Source organism: Rhinoderma darwinii, chromosome 12 (assembly GCF_050947455.1).
Source record: "Rhinoderma darwinii isolate aRhiDar2 chromosome 12, aRhiDar2.hap1, whole genome shotgun sequence".
Taxonomy (NCBI): Eukaryota; Metazoa; Chordata; class Amphibia; order Anura; family Rhinodermatidae; genus Rhinoderma; species Rhinoderma darwinii.
The window spans coordinates 78,872,452-78,889,729 of NC_134698.1; the positions used below are offsets into that span (position 1 = coordinate 78,872,452).

General features: G+C 47.1%; 2 protein-coding genes across 5 annotated transcripts in view; both read left to right on the top strand.

Annotated features, from left to right (window-relative positions):
• Positions 1-2,545, top strand: part of PPP2R5C (protein phosphatase 2 regulatory subunit B'gamma) — a 70,261-nt gene extending 67,716 nt beyond the window's left edge. For all 4 annotated transcript variants that reach the window (XM_075844242.1, XM_075844241.1, XM_075844243.1 and 1 more), the window contains one exon: positions 1,647-2,545. In XM_075844242.1, the coding sequence (XP_075700357.1) occupies positions 1,647-1,778 (132 nt within the window). In that variant the 3' untranslated portion in view covers positions 1,779-2,545. The remainder of the gene's footprint in view (positions 1-1,646) is intronic.
• Positions 2,546-13,715: 11,170 nt separating this feature from the next.
• Positions 13,716-17,278, top strand: part of DYNC1H1 (dynein cytoplasmic 1 heavy chain 1) — a 44,755-nt gene continuing 41,192 nt past the window's right edge. The window contains exons 1-4 of the mRNA XM_075844245.1: positions 13,716-14,037; positions 15,053-15,140; positions 15,317-15,490; positions 16,258-16,513. Coding sequence (XP_075700360.1) covers positions 13,785-14,037; positions 15,053-15,140; positions 15,317-15,490; positions 16,258-16,513 — 771 coding nt within the window. The 5' untranslated portion in view covers positions 13,716-13,784. The remainder of the gene's footprint in view (positions 14,038-15,052; positions 15,141-15,316; positions 15,491-16,257; positions 16,514-17,278) is intronic.

Genomic DNA, 17,278 nt, shown 5'->3' on the forward strand with positions numbered 1-17,278 from the left:
GTCTGTAGCTGATGACGGACAATTCTATGCAGAAACATGTTTTTAGGGGATTTATTTTTGAAGGGGGTAGCACCAGCTACAAGAGCGGCAGCTTCTCACAAATTAAGTTTTAAAAGTGACGATGGAGGGGCGCAGACTGCGACCAATGCGTGAGACTCTGGCATCGCCATGTTCTTACTGGTGAGGCCACATATAAAAAGATTGACTAATCCCCATCTAGGCAACCAGACCGCCAGCCACCTCTTTTAGTGGGAGACGCGGCCGCACTAGTTCTAGGAACAAGCTCAGAATCCCCATCTACAAGTATCAGACAGAGTTTGACTCCGAGCAGTCCTTTAAAGGGTCTTTCCATGATATGAATGGATGGTACAGGGATTAGATGTCATCAATGGCTCAAACAAAGCGTCACAACCCTTTAAGGTCTTTGCTGAAACCGCGCCACTCCCAACTGGGGGTACTTGTGCAGCATGTAATGGGGAGGGCTGCACAAACCCTGGGACACTTTACATTTTTTTTCTTACTCTCCTCCGTTATTTAGGTATCGGTGCCGTTTTATTTGGCGCCAGATATTTAAATAGCCCCCTGAAATCTCAATGGGACGTGTAACATCGCTGTGACACCGTCCAATCAGCTATGGACAGTGTCACAGCAAGAGCTGGAGAGAGGAGAGCGTGCGCGCACGCGCAGCACGGAGCTTTGCGCTCAAGCTCCCACTCTTCAGCTCTCGGTAGACCAGGACGAGACTGATCTCTCGCGAGAGATCACACAGTTGTGTCTGCCGAGAGTTGGTGAGTGAGACCCTGCGTGTGTGCGCGCACACGCTCTCCTCTCCCCAGCTCTTGCGGTGACACTGTCCGTAGCTGATTGGACAGTCACAGCCAAGTTACACACTCCATTGACCGTTCAGCGGGTTATTTAAATATTGGGCGCCAAATATAACGGAGGCGGGTAGGAAAAAAATGTAAAGCGCCCCAGGGTTTGTGCAGCAAATATTATCATTGTCGGCAGCACATCTTGGTGCGTAAACAGGGAGACGCGCTGCCGACATGATCATAATGTATGGGGAGGAGCGATCAGAGTAACGAGCGCTCGTCCCCATCCATAGCTCCTTGTAAAAGGTGCAAACGAGCGCCGATCAATGATGTCTCGTTGATCGGCACTCGTTTTTACAGCCAAAATTGCCTGGTGTAAAAGGACCCTGACTATTTGGCAATGTGAAGCCGGTTCGTCAGTCCACACCCAGTACGACTTATTGAAAAATGAGCAGAAAGCGATTATGTCAAAGACCATCTTGAGCATTGATCGCTGGTGACCCTGTTGGGCTCTGTTCACATCTGCATCCTGGTTTCTAATTAGAACCGAAACCAGGACACCGTGCCGAATCCGTCGCACGATGGACCCCACTGACTTATTATGGGATGCGTTGTTTTAAAGGGAAAAATACAGCTGCATGCAGCGCCATTCTGCCCGTCAAATCTGACGGAATCTGTGACTGAGGCGCCGACATGAACAGAGCCTCACATGGATCAACTCCTGACTCCGACGGAATTCTTTGTATTTACTTATATACCAAAAAAAAAAAGATATATCCATCTATTTCTGCTTCTCAACCTATTTCTTTTTTGGATACCCCCTTTAATTTCCAGGCTCAAAAAGATCTAAAGAAGGAGAGACCCCTCGTACGACGCAAGTCAGAACTGCCTCAGGACATCTATACCATGAAAGCCTTGGAATCTCACTGCAGAGCCGACGAATTAATAACACACGACGGGCATTAGACTTTACGACCATGAAATATTTTGTGGATTTTTATCTTATTTTTTCTCCGGAAGCGGTTACACAATAGTTGTTTTTTTTTGTTTTTTTTGTTGCCATACCGATTTGTTGAACGCAGTCCCGAGTTTTCTTCAACCCAGTTCTGTAGGCAATAATGTAAAATGATGTACAGCCTAAGATCAGATGTTCAAACAATGGTGAAACAAAAACTTTTTATCGTATATGCAGGACATTGGGTTACGCGTTAATAGTCGGCGCGCTTCTTACACACAGAGATGCCGCGTCTGTAGATCACCACCCGCTCCATCGCGATCGCAAACCATGTGACAGCCATGCAAAATGATGGTGCTCCAGAGAGAGCTCCCCTTTACCGGCCCACGTACTAATCTGTCTTGTGATCTCTTATAACCGACTGTCTGATTTCCACTAGGGGGAACAGAATAGAGACTATAACTGCATGTGCCGCGTACCATTGTATGGGGTATTTTTCATCTTTCCTCAGTTATGTATATTGTTTGCTTCGGACAAGCCTCGTAACTTTTTTTTTTTTTTTTTTCTCTCTCCGTGTATTGAAAGCCATATTCTTGTCAGTCGCCGTCATCCTCATATATATATTTTTTAAAAGTATTACAATGTCATTTCTAGAAAGTGCACTAACCAAGCCGTTGTATTACCATTGGGTCAATCAAGCGAAAAAGGAGAAGGAAAAAAAAAAAAATTTGTAAAAATTTGTTCTTGTTCTCTAAATAAAATACTGTTTCACCGCTGATCTTGTTCCTGGGCACGGGCGCTGATCCTTTTTTTTTTTTTGTTCACAGTAGAGTTGCTTTAGATAATATTGAGTTTTTATATTTATATATATATATATATGCCGGTAGCATGCATGCTGTATGAGCTGTTGGCTGCTTATAAATGTGTATATTTTTGATTATTTGCTAAAGCTTTATATAAGGGGGTTGAGTACAGTCGAAAAATTTGTAATAAAAGAGGATGAGGAAGATTAAAGAGGCTCTGTCACCAGATTTTGCAACCCCTATCTCGTATTGCAGCAGATCGGCGCTGCAATGTAGATAAGAGTAAAGTTTTTTGTTTTTTTCAAAAACGAGCATTTTTGGCCAAGTTATGACCATTTTTATATTTATGCAAATGAGGCTTGCAAAAGTACAACTGGGCGTGTATTGTGTTTGTTACATCTGGGCGTGTATTGTGTGTGTACATCTGGGCGTTTTTACTTGTTTTACTAGCTGGGCGTTGTGAATAGAAGTGTATGATGGTGACGAATCAGCATCATCCACTTCTCTTCGTTACCACCCAGCTTCTGGCAGTTCACAGACACACAGCGTGTCCTCGCTCATCCGACGCGATGAAGTTCCTGTGGGAGGAAGTGAGTGACGTCACAGCGTGATCTCGCGAGGACACGCTGTGTGTCTGTGCACTGCCAGAAGCTGGGTGGTAACGAAGAGAAGTGGATGATGCTGATTCATCAGCATCATACACTTCCATTCACAACGCCCAGCTAGTAAAACAAGTAAACACACCCAGATGTAACGAACACAATACACGCCCCGATGTACATACACAATACACGCCCCGATGTACATACACAATACACGCCCCGATGTACATACACAATACACGCCCCGATGTACATACACAATACACGCCCCGATGTACATACACAATACACGCCCCGATGTACATACACAATACACGCCCCGATGTACATACACAATACACGCCCACTTGTACATAACTTTAAACACGCCCAGTTCTACTTAAGAAAGGCTCATTTGCATAAATATAAAAATGGTCATAACTTGGCCAAAAATGCTCGTTTTTGGAAAAAAAAAAACGTTACTCTTATCTCCATTGCAGCGCCGATCTGCTGCAATAGGAGATAGGGGTTTGAAAATCTGGTGACAGAGCCTGTTTAAGACGGGAGCGCGGCGCCAGGTATCGGGGGTTCTAGTTTAGATGTCGGCAGATCTCACCGTTGAGCACGTCCAAATTGCTGTCTAACTTTAGATGCTGCTAAATATTCACCAAGGTTACACGAAGGCAAAGCACTGAAATATCGTGCTGATGTTTTTGTGGTTTTGTGGCCAGTATTCAGGTTTCTATATTTTTTTTTATTTCTCGCCACAATCGGTATTATTAGAGTGAAATGTGAGAAATCTAAAGCTGCCGTAGGATTGTATCGAGGACGAGAGAAACTATGAACTTATGTCTTAGGGCACTATTGGACCACCTTGGTGATTGTTCAGGACAGTGGGGGGGGGGTTAATAGAGTACGGCCTAAAAGGACTCTCAAGTCACTGTAATGCAACCCAATGGTCAGCGACTCGTGACGCAATTTTGAAGTTGGCAAAAAAACTTGAATCCGACCGAAGACATTTGCTCATCGCGGGTCAGAACTCCTCCCTCCATGTCCATCGTGCCGAGCTTTGCTTGGTTATACTATATTGATTTTTTTAGAAAAATCTGATTAATAAAGCCAAGATAGTGACTGGCATTTGCTGGGTCATTCCCACCCCCTACACCCGTAAGGTCTCCCTCTCCAAACCCGAATACCTAAATGGCTTCAGGCCTAGGAAAGCCTCTTCACCATCTCTTCCTGCTTTATTAATCAGGTTTTTGTACAAAAAGAAAAGCGAGGAACCTCCTTAAATATAAAGCAGAACAGTTTTGCTAGTTGCACAAAATCCGTGGCCATCCGATCTTTCAGGGTGTTTTTTTCAGGTTTCTTCCCCCGTGTACGGAAGGTCCTTCCTGTTGAACTTGAAAACGTAACTCTTTACAGATCCGGAGCAGGGGCGCCATCTTTTTAGGGGACACTGGGTGCTTGTACATTATATGTATATATGAGATACCATTGTTTGAACTTCCATCTTTTGCTGTTTTATTTTTAGTTGTGTTTTTTTCCCGAGTTTGGTTTTGATTCCAAGGAGGACGTGTTTCTAAGAAAAATTAAAAAAAAGTAAAAAATGTTTCTCCCCTCCCCGACCTACAACCTGTTCTAGCCATGTTTGACTAATACTCCATTTCTACCAATCATCTGTTGTCTAGATTTTATTTGTGATCTTTATTGATGATAAACATTCACCAAATAAGGGAAATTCTCACGCGGGCCACGGTGATACATTTTTCCTGTAGAATTTTTTTTTTAATTTTCGTCATGGGAAAAAAAATATTCTGTATCTTGCCTCGAATAACCATTTAGTGTTTTTCCTGTTCCTGTAGTCTATACCAAACGTATATGTATTACATGGGGGACTGGCCCGGTTTTTTTTTTATTTTTTTTTTTTTTGGTGATTGTTTTTCTCAATAAAGTTTATTGTACACACCTTTCAGAGATTTTACCTGTACATGAGGAATGTCAACAGTACTATGACGAGTGTCTTTTTAGTGTGGCTTTAGTATGGCTTCATTTTTAATATTGTACATACATTGTACTTTGTTTTATGGTAATAAGTAATAAAACTTTAGACTTCATATTTTGTACAAAATGGTCCTGTGTACAAATTGCAGATTCGCGAAAAACTAAAGTTGAAAAAAAATGTTGGCACACTTTTTAAATTTAAACTCGACTGCCTCAATTGCTTACCACTAAAATCTTCACTTTTTGGGGGGAAAGGGGCGGGATCAAGAAAGTGGGTGGGGCATACCGTTCCTCTAGACATTTTGCATAGCACGTCATCTCCATGTGCTGTTGACAAGCGTTCAATCTCTTGGTGTATTATTTGCAATCAATAAAGAACAGGACATTCAATATGGCCACTGTCCTCTTGTAAGGTTGAAATAAAGATTCGATCCGGGTCAACCTATTTTGATTTCTCACTTGTGTTGATCCAGACAGTCTCGTTCCTGGGAGAGGTAGCTTTATATTTGTCCTGTTGGTAGGAGGCCAGGTCCTTTCTTATGTCACATTCCCAATCGTTAGAAGGCGATTATCTGATTAAAAAGTGTCCCACTGCTGGGACCACCAGCAATCAGCTGTAATCGGTGGGGAAACCTGGAAGTGTTTAATTTCCCTGCGGTGCCACCACAGGAGAAATGAAGTATTACACAGTGTACATTCATATGGCTTGTCTGTACAGGACAGGGCTTCCAGAGTAAGGGTATGTGCACACACACTAATTACGTCCGTAATTGACGGACGTATTTCGGCCGCAAGTACCGGACCGAACACAGTGCAGGTAGCCGGGCTCCTAGCATCATACTTATGTACGATGCTAGGAGTCCCTGCCTCGCTGCAGGACAACTGTCCCGTACTGAAAACATGATTACAGTACGGGACAGTAGTTCGACGGAGAGGCAGGGACTCAGCATCGTACATAAGTATGATGCTAGGAGCCCGGCTCCCTGCAGTGTGTTCGGTCCGGGACTTGCGGCCGAAATACGTCCGTCAATTACAGACGTAATTAGTGTGTGTGCACATACCCTTACAGCTCTTGCACATGACCGAGATTGGGCTGTGGAAGACAGTCCGTGTGTCTGCTGATGAGACAGCTCGTTGATCGGCGTTTGTTTGCGCCCTTCACAAGGGGCTATGTATTTACACAGGGCAATGATCGGGAACGAGGGTTCTGTGAATGCTCGTTTGCCGATAATTGGCCTGTGTAAAAGGACCTTAAGGGACGCTCTTTGTAACTGAGGACCACTCTAGCCAAGAGATGAGGATCCTAAACAGAGGACCCCCCTCTATTAACTAAGAATTCCCAAATAGGGTGTATGGATATGGGTTTTTCTAAACTGGACAGTCCCATTAGGTTATGTAAGGTCCCTTGACAAGCCGTTCACAGGGTGTCCTGCTGTTGGGCCCTACAGCTGTAATGTGTGGGGGAAACGGTCAGCAAGTGATTAATTTCCCTGTGGCACCACCACAGGTGAAACGATGCATTACACAGTTCCATGCATTACACTGACAGAACACTGATTTAAATAGGCAGAGTTGGGTCCTCCGGAGAGAGACACTGTTTGCTTGGGTAATTCCCAGTAGTCTTCGTCTCCCCCGCCCCATTTCCACTGTATTAATTCACGTCGTCCCATTAGCCCCACTTAGAGGATCTGTCACCAGTTTATTAATTCCCCATCTCCTAACTAATCTAATTTGTTTTCAAAAATGTTTATTTGCAAAGTTATGAGCATTTTCTAGATATTCTAATGTGGCTCTAATAGCCAAATGGGAGGTGACTCTTTTTCTCTCTGGGCGGTCTCATGTTTTCTGTATGACGCTGGCCAATCAGCATGCAGCTTCTCCCCCTTCCCTGCCCAGCAACACAGCCTGATCAGATGGTAACCAGCTTCCATTCCTGACTGTGTATTCAACTGGTGATATCTCCGGTTGTGTCACAGCTAGAACCGCGATCCTGGTGTCCTATGAAGGATTAGAATCTCACCTTTCATGTGACATCAGGAATACTGTTCTAGGTGGTCCACAGCCCAAAATATGGCTGTTTTAAAGTGATCCCGCTTCCCTCCAGCCTCAGTCTCTCGCACTGTGTGAAGTAGCTTCATGCTGATAGGACAGCGTCAGAGGCTGCGAGGAGGCTCCACCTCAGGAGAATTGCTGGGGGTGACGCCCACTTGTCTAGTATAGCCTCATTTGCATATTTGGTAAAAAGCGCATAACTTTTAAAATAATAAATGTTTTGGGACACAATTTTCACTATAATTATCAGCGTGGCTGCGCCTATTAGATTATCTAGGAGATAGGGCGTTACCAAACTAGTGACAGATCCTCTTTAAAGAAGAGCTACGAGGGACATCAGGTTTATAAAATTATATTGTACAACCAGCCACAATTAAAACGGGTCATAGAAATAAAGATTATCATTGAGGATACAATTTTGTCAGTGTTAACAACTATTTTTATGGTACTAAGAATCATCCGATGCAACCCAGTGAAATCTATTTCTCCCCAAGCCGCCCCCCCCCCCCCCTTTATAACTGGTGAGTTAAAGTGCCGATCCAGCTACTTCTGCCAAGCTCTATGTGGAAAGGTCATCTTTTGTTTTTTAGGATTTCCTGCCCTGGTTTCCATAGATCAGGCGTTGCTTAGAAGTTAGTATAGGGGCGAGTGCACATGGTCATGTGATCGTGCCCATAGAAGTATACGTGGGTCCTACTCTACCTCTTAGCCTTTGATTTCATATGTAAAATGACACTTTATGGCGGCACACGAAGCGCTTACAGCTCTGGATTTGAAGCCACAGAGACTGAAGAACCAAGGAGAGGAGCAGGGGCTATGCGTTCCTGAGAAGTCTGGGTGACTCTGTGACTAAATGATCGCTCCATAGCTGCTAAAAATGGCTGCTGTAACGTCACTACTTCCTGCATTCAGGAAAATGTTATATGACACCCCCTGAAAAAAAATCAATCAGGACGGTGTATAATGTAAAGTTGTAGCATTCAGTGGTGTAGCAGCCTTCATCTACTGCTCCGGATAGGGATAGTGATTCTATGTAGAATAATAATACTGGTTTTTTTTTGTTTTCTTTCACATCCTTTGTCAATAAAATCTGGTTGAATGAGGATGGAGTGAAGGACTGTTCTGCCGCACGAAGTCTCGATGGAGAAAAACAGAATTACGCCCACGTCCCAACTGTCCTCGCCGAGGTCTCGAACATAAAAACAAAAAAAAACACTTTCCATAGATCGTCCATAATACTGTATAATACTGCTAACAATTTACTCATTTCCATGATCGGGCGGCGCCAGACGGCGCACAATGAGGACGAAGTTTACCGCTTCCCCTGAACCTGACGGAGAACACCCAGTGCTTGAGTCGGGAGAGAACCAATATGGCTGCTAATAGATCTATAGGGGACGGCAGCAAGTATATAATAATAATCTTTATATAGCGCCAACACATTCCGCAGCACTACAATTCAATATTAACAAGCACAGACTGGATGATCGCTGTGACCACTTTTATTCCTTGGATCGGTGGCGATCCCAATGATCTGAGCATATCATCCATGTCTCTGGCAGGACAATACCAAGGGTTCTCCAGGATTGGAAAAACATTGCTCCTTTCTTCCATAAATAGCGCTACACCTGTCCATGGGTTGTGTCTGGTATTGCAGCTCAGCTTCATTGAAGTGAATGGTACGGAGCTGCAATACCAGACACAACCTGTGGATAGGTGTGGCGCAGTTTTTGGGAAACAGACGTATTTTTATAATCCTAGACGACCCCTTTGGCCGTGTTCAGATGTGGCGGAATGTGTGATACACGTGGATGGGTTTATGATCCGCAGCGGATTTCTTCTATGTCTGGATGTAGCCTGAGGCTCCAAGGGTTAATCTCCGCCCCTGTGGCTGAAGGGGGGATTTTTGCTTAAATTGTATCCGTGTTAAAGCTTCTTTCGAGGTCTTCTCCCAATACAACACGTGTTGGTGTAAACCACATAAACATCGAATGAACATGCCAAGAAAATTTGCTTAGGATCCCGGCAATCGTAAATGAATATTGCGCCAAGCGCGCCACCTAGTGTTAGGATCTGGTAATGAACATCTCTAATGTTTTCATATCTGTGTATACAGCCCCACCAAGGATGTGACATTAACCCCTTTATCACCCTTGACTAATACGATTGTACCCATTAACCCTTTCAGGTGGTGACCAAGGTGGCAGAGCTCATAACGTTTATATTAACGGAGTTGTATGAGATTAAAAAAACATGGCTGCTTCCCCCCAGAAATAGCGCCATTCTTATCCATGGGCTGTGTTTGGTATTGCAGCTCAGCCCCACAATTAAATTATCATTATCCTCACTGTCCTCTTGTACAAGACTGCAATTGATTACAGCCCCGAGAAGATAAAACATGCCCAATTATACTAAGCCTTGGCCGCCACAGGCCACTCATTGATCACCCCTGCTCTTTGCTGGCTTGTATTATTGAGGCGGTGCATGACGTCACTTCGCACTGTATGGTGCAATTATTTGAGCACAATTATGGTTTTTCGACTCTCCATTCACATTCTTCCAGAAATAAAAACCTGGGGCCCCTCACACGTCAGCCTGCGGGCCCTCAAGACCAGGTGACTGCCCACAAGGTGGAGGTCACTCAGAACAATGTCAAGCTGGTTCTGGAGCAGGGTCAAGTCGCTGGGCTTTGGGAGCACATACTCGTCCTGTGTACTGAAGCTACTAAAACTTTTCTGTATGCACGCCACCTTCTGGATAAAGATGGAAGTGTTGTTTTGACATTGACCAGACATCACTGATACATGAGCCCAAATATACATCAGGAAACGAGGGCACTGTATGTGCTGGTTTACTCAGTGAGTATTAGGTATAATGCATGGACGTGAGTGGAGCAGTGCGGCTCAGTGAGTATTATGTATAATGCATGGATGTGAGTGGAGCAGGGCGGCTCAGTGAGTATTATGTATAATGCATGGATGTGAGTGGAGCAGGGCGGTTCAGTGAGTATTATGTATAATGCATGGACGTGAGTGGAGCAGGGCGGCTCAGTGAGTATTAGGTATAATGCATGGACGTGAGTGGAGCAGGGCGGTTCAGTGAGTATTATGTATAATGCATGGATGTGAGTGGAGCAGGGCGGTTCAGTGAGTATTAGGTATAATGCATGGATGTGAGTGGAGTAGGGCTGTTCAGTGAGTATTAGGTATAATGCATGGACGTGAGTGGAGCAGGGCTGTTCAGTGAGTATTAGGTATAATGCATGGATGTGAGTGGAGTAGGGCTGTTCAGTGAGTATTAGGTATAATGCATGGATGTGAGTGGAGTAGGGCTGTTCAGTGAGTATTAGGTATAAAGCATGGACGTGAGTGGAGCAGGGCGGTTCAGTGAGTATTAGGTATAATGCATGGACGTGAGTGGAGCAGGGCGGTTCAGTGAGTATTAGGTATAAAGCATGGACGTGAGTGGAGCAGGGCGGTTCAGTGAGTATTAGGTATAAAGCATGGACGTGAGTGGAGCAGGGCGGTTCAGTGAGTATTAGGTATAAAGCATGGACGTGAGTGGAGCAGGGCGGTTCAGTGAGTATTAGGTATAATGCATGGACGTGAGTGGAGCAGGGCGGTTCAGTGAGTATTATGTATAATGCATGGACGTGAGTGGAGCAGCGCGGTTCAGTGAGTATTAGGTATAATGCATGGATGTGAGTGGAGTAGGGCGGTTCAGTGAGTATTAGGTATAATGCATGGACGTGAGTGGAGCAGGGCGGTTCAGTGAGTATTAGGTATAATGCATGGACGTGAGTGGAGCAGGGCGGTTCAGTGAGTATTAGGTATAATGCATGGACGTGAGTGGAGTAGGGCGGTTCAGTGAGTATTAGGTATAATGCATGGACGTGAGTGGAGTAGGGCGGTTCAGTGAGTATTAGGTATAATGCATGGACGTGAGTGGAGCAGGGCGGTTCAGTGAGTATTATGTATAATGCATGGATGTGAGTGGAGCAGGGCGGTTCAGTGAGTATTAGGTATAATGCATGGACGTGAGTGGAGCAGGGCGGTTCAGTGAGTATTATGTATAATGCATGGACGTGAGTGGAGCAGGGCGGTTCAGTGAGTATTATGTATAATGCATGGACGTGAGTGGAGCAGGGCGGTTCAGTGAGTATTAGGTATAATGCATGGACGTGAGTGGAGCAGGGCGGTTCAGTGAGTATTAGGTATAATGTATGGACGTGAGTGGAGTAGGGCGGTTCAGTGAGTATTAGGTATAATGCATGGACGTGAGTGGAGTAGTGCGGTTCAGTGAGTATTAGGTATAATGCATGGACGTGAGTGGAGCAGGGCGGCTCAGTGAGTATTAGGTATAATGCATGGACGTGAGTGGAGCAGGGCGGTTCAGTGAGTATTAGGTATAATGCATGGACGTGAGTGGAGCAGGGCGGTTCAGTGAGTATTAGGTATAAAGCATGGACGTGAGTGGAGGAGGGCGGTTCAGTGAGTATTAGGTATAATGCATGGACGTGAGTGGAGCAGGGCGGCACAGTGAGTATTAGGTATAAGGCATGGACGTGAGAGTGGAGAAGGGCGGTTCAGTGAGTATTAGGTGGAATGTATGGACGTGAGAGTGGAGCAGGGCGGCTCAGTGAGTATTATGTATAAGGCATGGACGTGAGAGTGGAGCAGGGTGGCTCAGTGAGTATTATGTATAAGGCATGGACGTGAAAGTGGAGCAGGGCGGCTCAGTGAGTATTAGGTGTAATGCAGGGACGTGAGACTCAGAACGGGTGGATCAGTGAATGTGGGTATTAGGTATAATGCATGGATGTGAGTGGAGTAGGGCGGTTCAGTGAGTATTAGGTATAAGGCATGGACGTGAGAGTGGAGAAGGGCGGTTCAGTGAGTATTAGGTGGAATGTATGGACGTGAGAGTGGAGCAGGGCGGCTCAGTGAGTATTAAGCGTAATGCACGGACGTGACAGTGGAGCAGGGCGGCTCAGTGAGAATTAGGTATAATGCATGGACGTGACAGTGGAGCAGGGCGGCTCAGTGAGTATTAGGCATGGACGTGAGAGTGGAGCAGGGTGGCTCAGTGAGTATTATGTATAAGGCATGGACGTGAGAGTGGAGCAGGGCGGCTCAGTGAGTATTAGGTATAATGCATGGATGTGACAGTGGAGCAGGGCGGCTCAGTGAGAATTAGGTATAATGCATGGACGTGAGAGTGGAGAAGGGTGGCTCAGTGAGTATTAGGTATAATTAATGGACGTGAGAGTGGAGCAGGGCGGCTCAGTGAGTATTAAGTATAACGCATGGTCGTGAGAGTAGAGCAGGGCGGCTCAGTGAGTATTAAGTATAATGCATGGTCATGAGAGTGGAGCTGGGTGGCTCAGTGAGTATTAAGTATAATGCATGGTCGTGAGAGTGGAGCAGGGCGGCTCAGTGAGTATTAGGCGTATGCATGGACGTGAAAGTGGAGCAGGGCGGCTCAGTGAGTATTAGGTGTAATGCAGGGACGTGAGACTCAGAACGGGTGGATCAGTGAATGTGGGTTTTGCGAGTATAAGGCTGAATGGATGAGTGAGTATCAATCGGGGTGGATCAGCGAGTACAAGGATGGGGATGGGTGGATTAGTTAGTACTATAATGAGGATCGGTGGATCAGTGAGAACAAGGCTGGTGATTATTGGATCAATGAGTACGAGGATGGGGATGGGTGGATCAGTGAGTACGAGGCTGGAGATTATTAGATCAGTGAGTACAAGGCTGGAGATTATTGGATCAGTGAGTACAAGGCTGGGGATGGGTGGATCAGTGAGTACGAGGCTGGGGATGGGTGGATCAGTGAGTACGAGGCTGGGCATGGGTGGATCAGTGAGTACGAGGCTGGGGATGGGTGGATCAGTGAGTACGAGGCTGGGGATGGGTGGATCAGTGAGTACGAGGCTGGGGATGGGTGGATCAGTGAGTACGAGGCTGGGGATGGGTGGATCAGTGAGTACGAGGCTGGGGATTACTGGATCAGTGAGTAGGAGGCTGGGGATGGGTGGATCAGTGAGTACGAGGCTGGGGATTTCTGGATCAGTGAGTACGAGGCTGGGGATGGGTGGATCAGTGAGTACGAGGCTGGGGATTACTGGATCAGTGAGTACGAGGCTGGGGATTACTGGATCAGTGAGTACGAGGCTGGGGATGGGTGGATCAGTGAGTACGAGGCTGGGGATTACTGGATCAGTGAATACGAGGCTGGGGGTGGGTGGATCAGTGAGTACGAGGCTGGTGATTATTGGATCAGTGAGTGAGTACGAGGCTGGAGATTACTGGATCAGTGACAGCATCTTTTTTTTAATTCAGACAAAAGCGCTGTGTAATGTTGCGGTACAGCCTTGTCTCAGTTCTGCGCGGTGCTTCCTGGGAATTATAGTTTTTGTCATTCCCAGACACTATGCAGAGAAGTGGTATTGGACTTCAGTTCCCAGAAGACCTCGCGCTTGGTGACGCCTATTGAAGCGGCTCCTCCTCCTCCCGTTGTGTGGCGGAGTTCAGCCTCTCCCTGTCACTCGGTTCCCGGCTGTCGTGCAGACATGACGGACACGGGCGGCGGCGATGACAGCTCCAGTAACCTGGAGGTATCGGCTGCGGTGCAGAATGTAGCGGACGCCTCGGTGCTGCAGAAGCATGTGAAGAAGCTGGTGCCGCTGCTGCTGGAAGATGGCGGAGACGCCCCGGCCGCACTGGAGGCCGCGCTGGAGGAGAAGAGCGCGCTGGAGCAGATGAGGAAATTCCTGTCAGATCCTCAGATTTACACGATCCTGGTGGAGAGAACGACGCTGAAAGGTGAGGCCGCTGTCACTGCCGGGCGTGGAGCCTCCAGTACTGCACAGCGCCATCTGCTGGATCCCTGCACGCAATTCCTTAGGCGTTCTAGCTCCCCCTGCTGGCTGACTGCTCGCTCTACACTATAGACTCCCCAATACAGCGCAGGTTCCCTGATCTCTCTCCCCCCCCCCCCCATTATCAGATTCACTCATAGTCACAGCGCCACCTGCAGGCTCATTGCGTAATGCAGTGTGTAGGTTCAGTTCTGCTCCCTGGCACTGCCACCCTCCTGATCTGGGGCGCATAGGGTGGTGTCACTTGGCAGAAAGCCTGAGGAGGATGTGGCGCAGTCATGGGGATCATGACTGTATTATTAAAAGAAACGATGACTCTGTATCTGCTCACGTCACTGGATTCCAGGGGCTCCCATGAAGGGTTAGTGTCTTAAAACATATTAGAAAGTGGGCACAAAGACCCTGCACTGCTGCGATCCTGCCGGTTACGCCATTCTTTTTACTGGTTAATTTCTATTTATGGGCGTGGCCTAAATGGTGTCTGACAACCGGCAAGATGTGGTGACTGATAGTGTGTTATATTTATATATCTGTCCAGCCTTAGACTATTATGGAAGGAATCGGTTGTGTGGGGCGTCCACGGCGCAGCATTCTAGGAGCGGTCGGCCATAAATATAAGATATGATCTGCGCCGCTGGAGAAAACGTACAGGGCTCCTACAGTCATCACTTACACTGACAACTGTGAATCCAAAGTGTTAATATCTGTCCCGGCGGCGGCTCTGCGTGTCTACAATGTGTGGGGGCGGGGCCTCTGCAGGGTGATTGACAGCTCTGCTCGGCGGTCCTGCGGCGCAATCCTGTGGTGGGAGAACACGGAGCTATGAATCACCAAGGACGACCGTGTGAGATCTCCCAGAATGCTGCTCAGCAGTGGCGAGTAAGCGGAGCCCCCTCATCGTGATGGCGCTGGCGGTCTTGTTCCGGTCCCGCTCACGCTTTCTGTGTTTATTTTTACAGAGGACGTTGGCGATGAAGGAGAAGAGGAGAGAGAATCCGTTTCTTACAAAGTGAATATCGACATCCACTATGGGCTGAAGTCCAACAGGTAACACGGCAGATCCGGATGTGGCGGTGGGGGAGGGGAGGGTAATAACAGAATTGTCTCACGGGTACTGCAGCCGCCGTCTCTGGACGACCCCACGGATGATCAGCCCCAAAAACGTGGCGTCTTCTATAAGGTATTGGGTGTAATTGTTGCTGGTGTTTCATGTTCTCTTCCAGTTTGGCGTTTATTAAGAGGACGCCGGTGATCGACGCTGACAAACCCATTTCATCTCAGCTGCGAGTTCTCACGCTCAGCGAGGATTCTCCCTACGAAACTCTGCACTCTTTCATCAGCAACGCCGTCGCCCCCTTCTTTAAATCGTACATCCGTAAATCAGGCAAGGCGGACAGGTGAGTCACCCATTTATGTTCTTGATGCTGTGAACCGATCCTGTTGTATAGAGGCTCCTCCGCTCGGCAGTTTCCGTCAGCGCCATTTGAATGGAACTGCAGGGCGCGTGCTCGGCCATTGCTCTATTAAACGTCTCCTGCGTCCGTGGACCTGCCACTGTGCCCCCTGTAGACCGTCCCACACACTGTGCCCCCTGTAGACCGTCCCACACACTGTGCCCCCTGTAGACCGTCCCACACACTGTGCCCCCTGTAGACCGTCCCCCACACACTGTGCCCCCTGTAGACCGTCCCCCACACACTGTGCCCCCTGTAGACCGTCCCCCACACACTGTGCCCCCTGTAGACCGTCCCACACACACTGTGCCCCCTGTAGACCGTCCCACACACACTGTGCCCCCTGTAGACCGTCCCACACACACTGTGCCCCCTGTAGACCGTCCCACACACACTGTGCCCCCTGTAGACCGTCCCACACACACTGTGCCCCCTGTAGACCGTCCCACACACACTGTGCCCTATGATCGACAAGACGCAACCCTTGCGTAGGCCAGCGCAATGCAGTGACGTCCTCACGCCGACCTGCGAAAAAGTCCTGTCCCAGAGTCTTATAGGCTGCAGGCCTACTGAATAGGGGTGCAGGGATCTAATAGCACCTGGCGTAGATAATGTGGCCCTTTAATTTGCGCCACTTTTAGACGACAACCCCAAACTGTAAATGCGGCATTGTTTGTGACGCGCTCGTGCATTGTGTGATGTGTCCTCAGGGATGGCGACAAAATGGCTCCCTCCGTGGAAAAGAAGATTGCGGAGCTGGAGATGGGACTTTTACATTTGCAGCAGAACATTGAAATCCCAGAGATCAGTCTGATGATCCACCCGAACATCAGCAACGTGGCCAAGCAGTGCTATGAGAAGGGCGAGAAGCCGAAAGTCACAGACTTCGGAGACAAGGTGGAGGACCCGACCTTCTTAAACCAGCTGCAGTCCGGTGTCAACCGCTGGATCCGCGAAATACAAAAGGTGCGTGTGTGTGTGTGTGTATATATATATATATATATATTCTAAGCGTCGGCGATTATAGGAATGTTTCATGTATAGAACGCTTTATCACGTGCTCTCAATTTCTGTTCTTCACCATTTTTAACATCTCTGCTTGGTGTCAGTGAAAGGAAAATACTTGTTTACACCCAGTCTAAAAATCGGACCTGATACTTCTCACTGCTGAGGGTTTGTTACAATTGTATCCAGCCTAGACCATCCTCTGTGAGGTGAATACATCGGCAGCACAAATCTCTCTCTCCTATTCTGATTGTTTGATACAATGTATCAGTGCAGGAAAATGTATCCACCCTGGAGTCCAGCCTGTTTAGCTCACAGAAGATTGTCTAGAGAGAATACAATTGTAACAAAAGCTCAACTGTGTAAATTATTAGGTTTGTATGGGTGTAAACATGGACAGCAAGCAGAGAGCTTCAATATTGTCATGAATTGAACCCCCAGATAGGTTAGTGGGGTTTTATGTAATCTGAAGTCCATTTTATACATATTATCTGCATAAACAGTTACAGCCTGTATTATACTCCAGAGCTGCACTCATAATTTAGCTCGTCGTCATTGAAAACCGTCGACCAGCTTGTGGTCAGGCATCCCAAGAGCTAAACTGTTCTATAATGCATGAGGGGAAGGTGGTTAGTTGTTCAGATGACTGTACGGTGCTTGCTGTAAAGACATCACTTCCCATAATGCAATTCAACAGAGCAAGCTCTATGCAGACATTGAACAAGC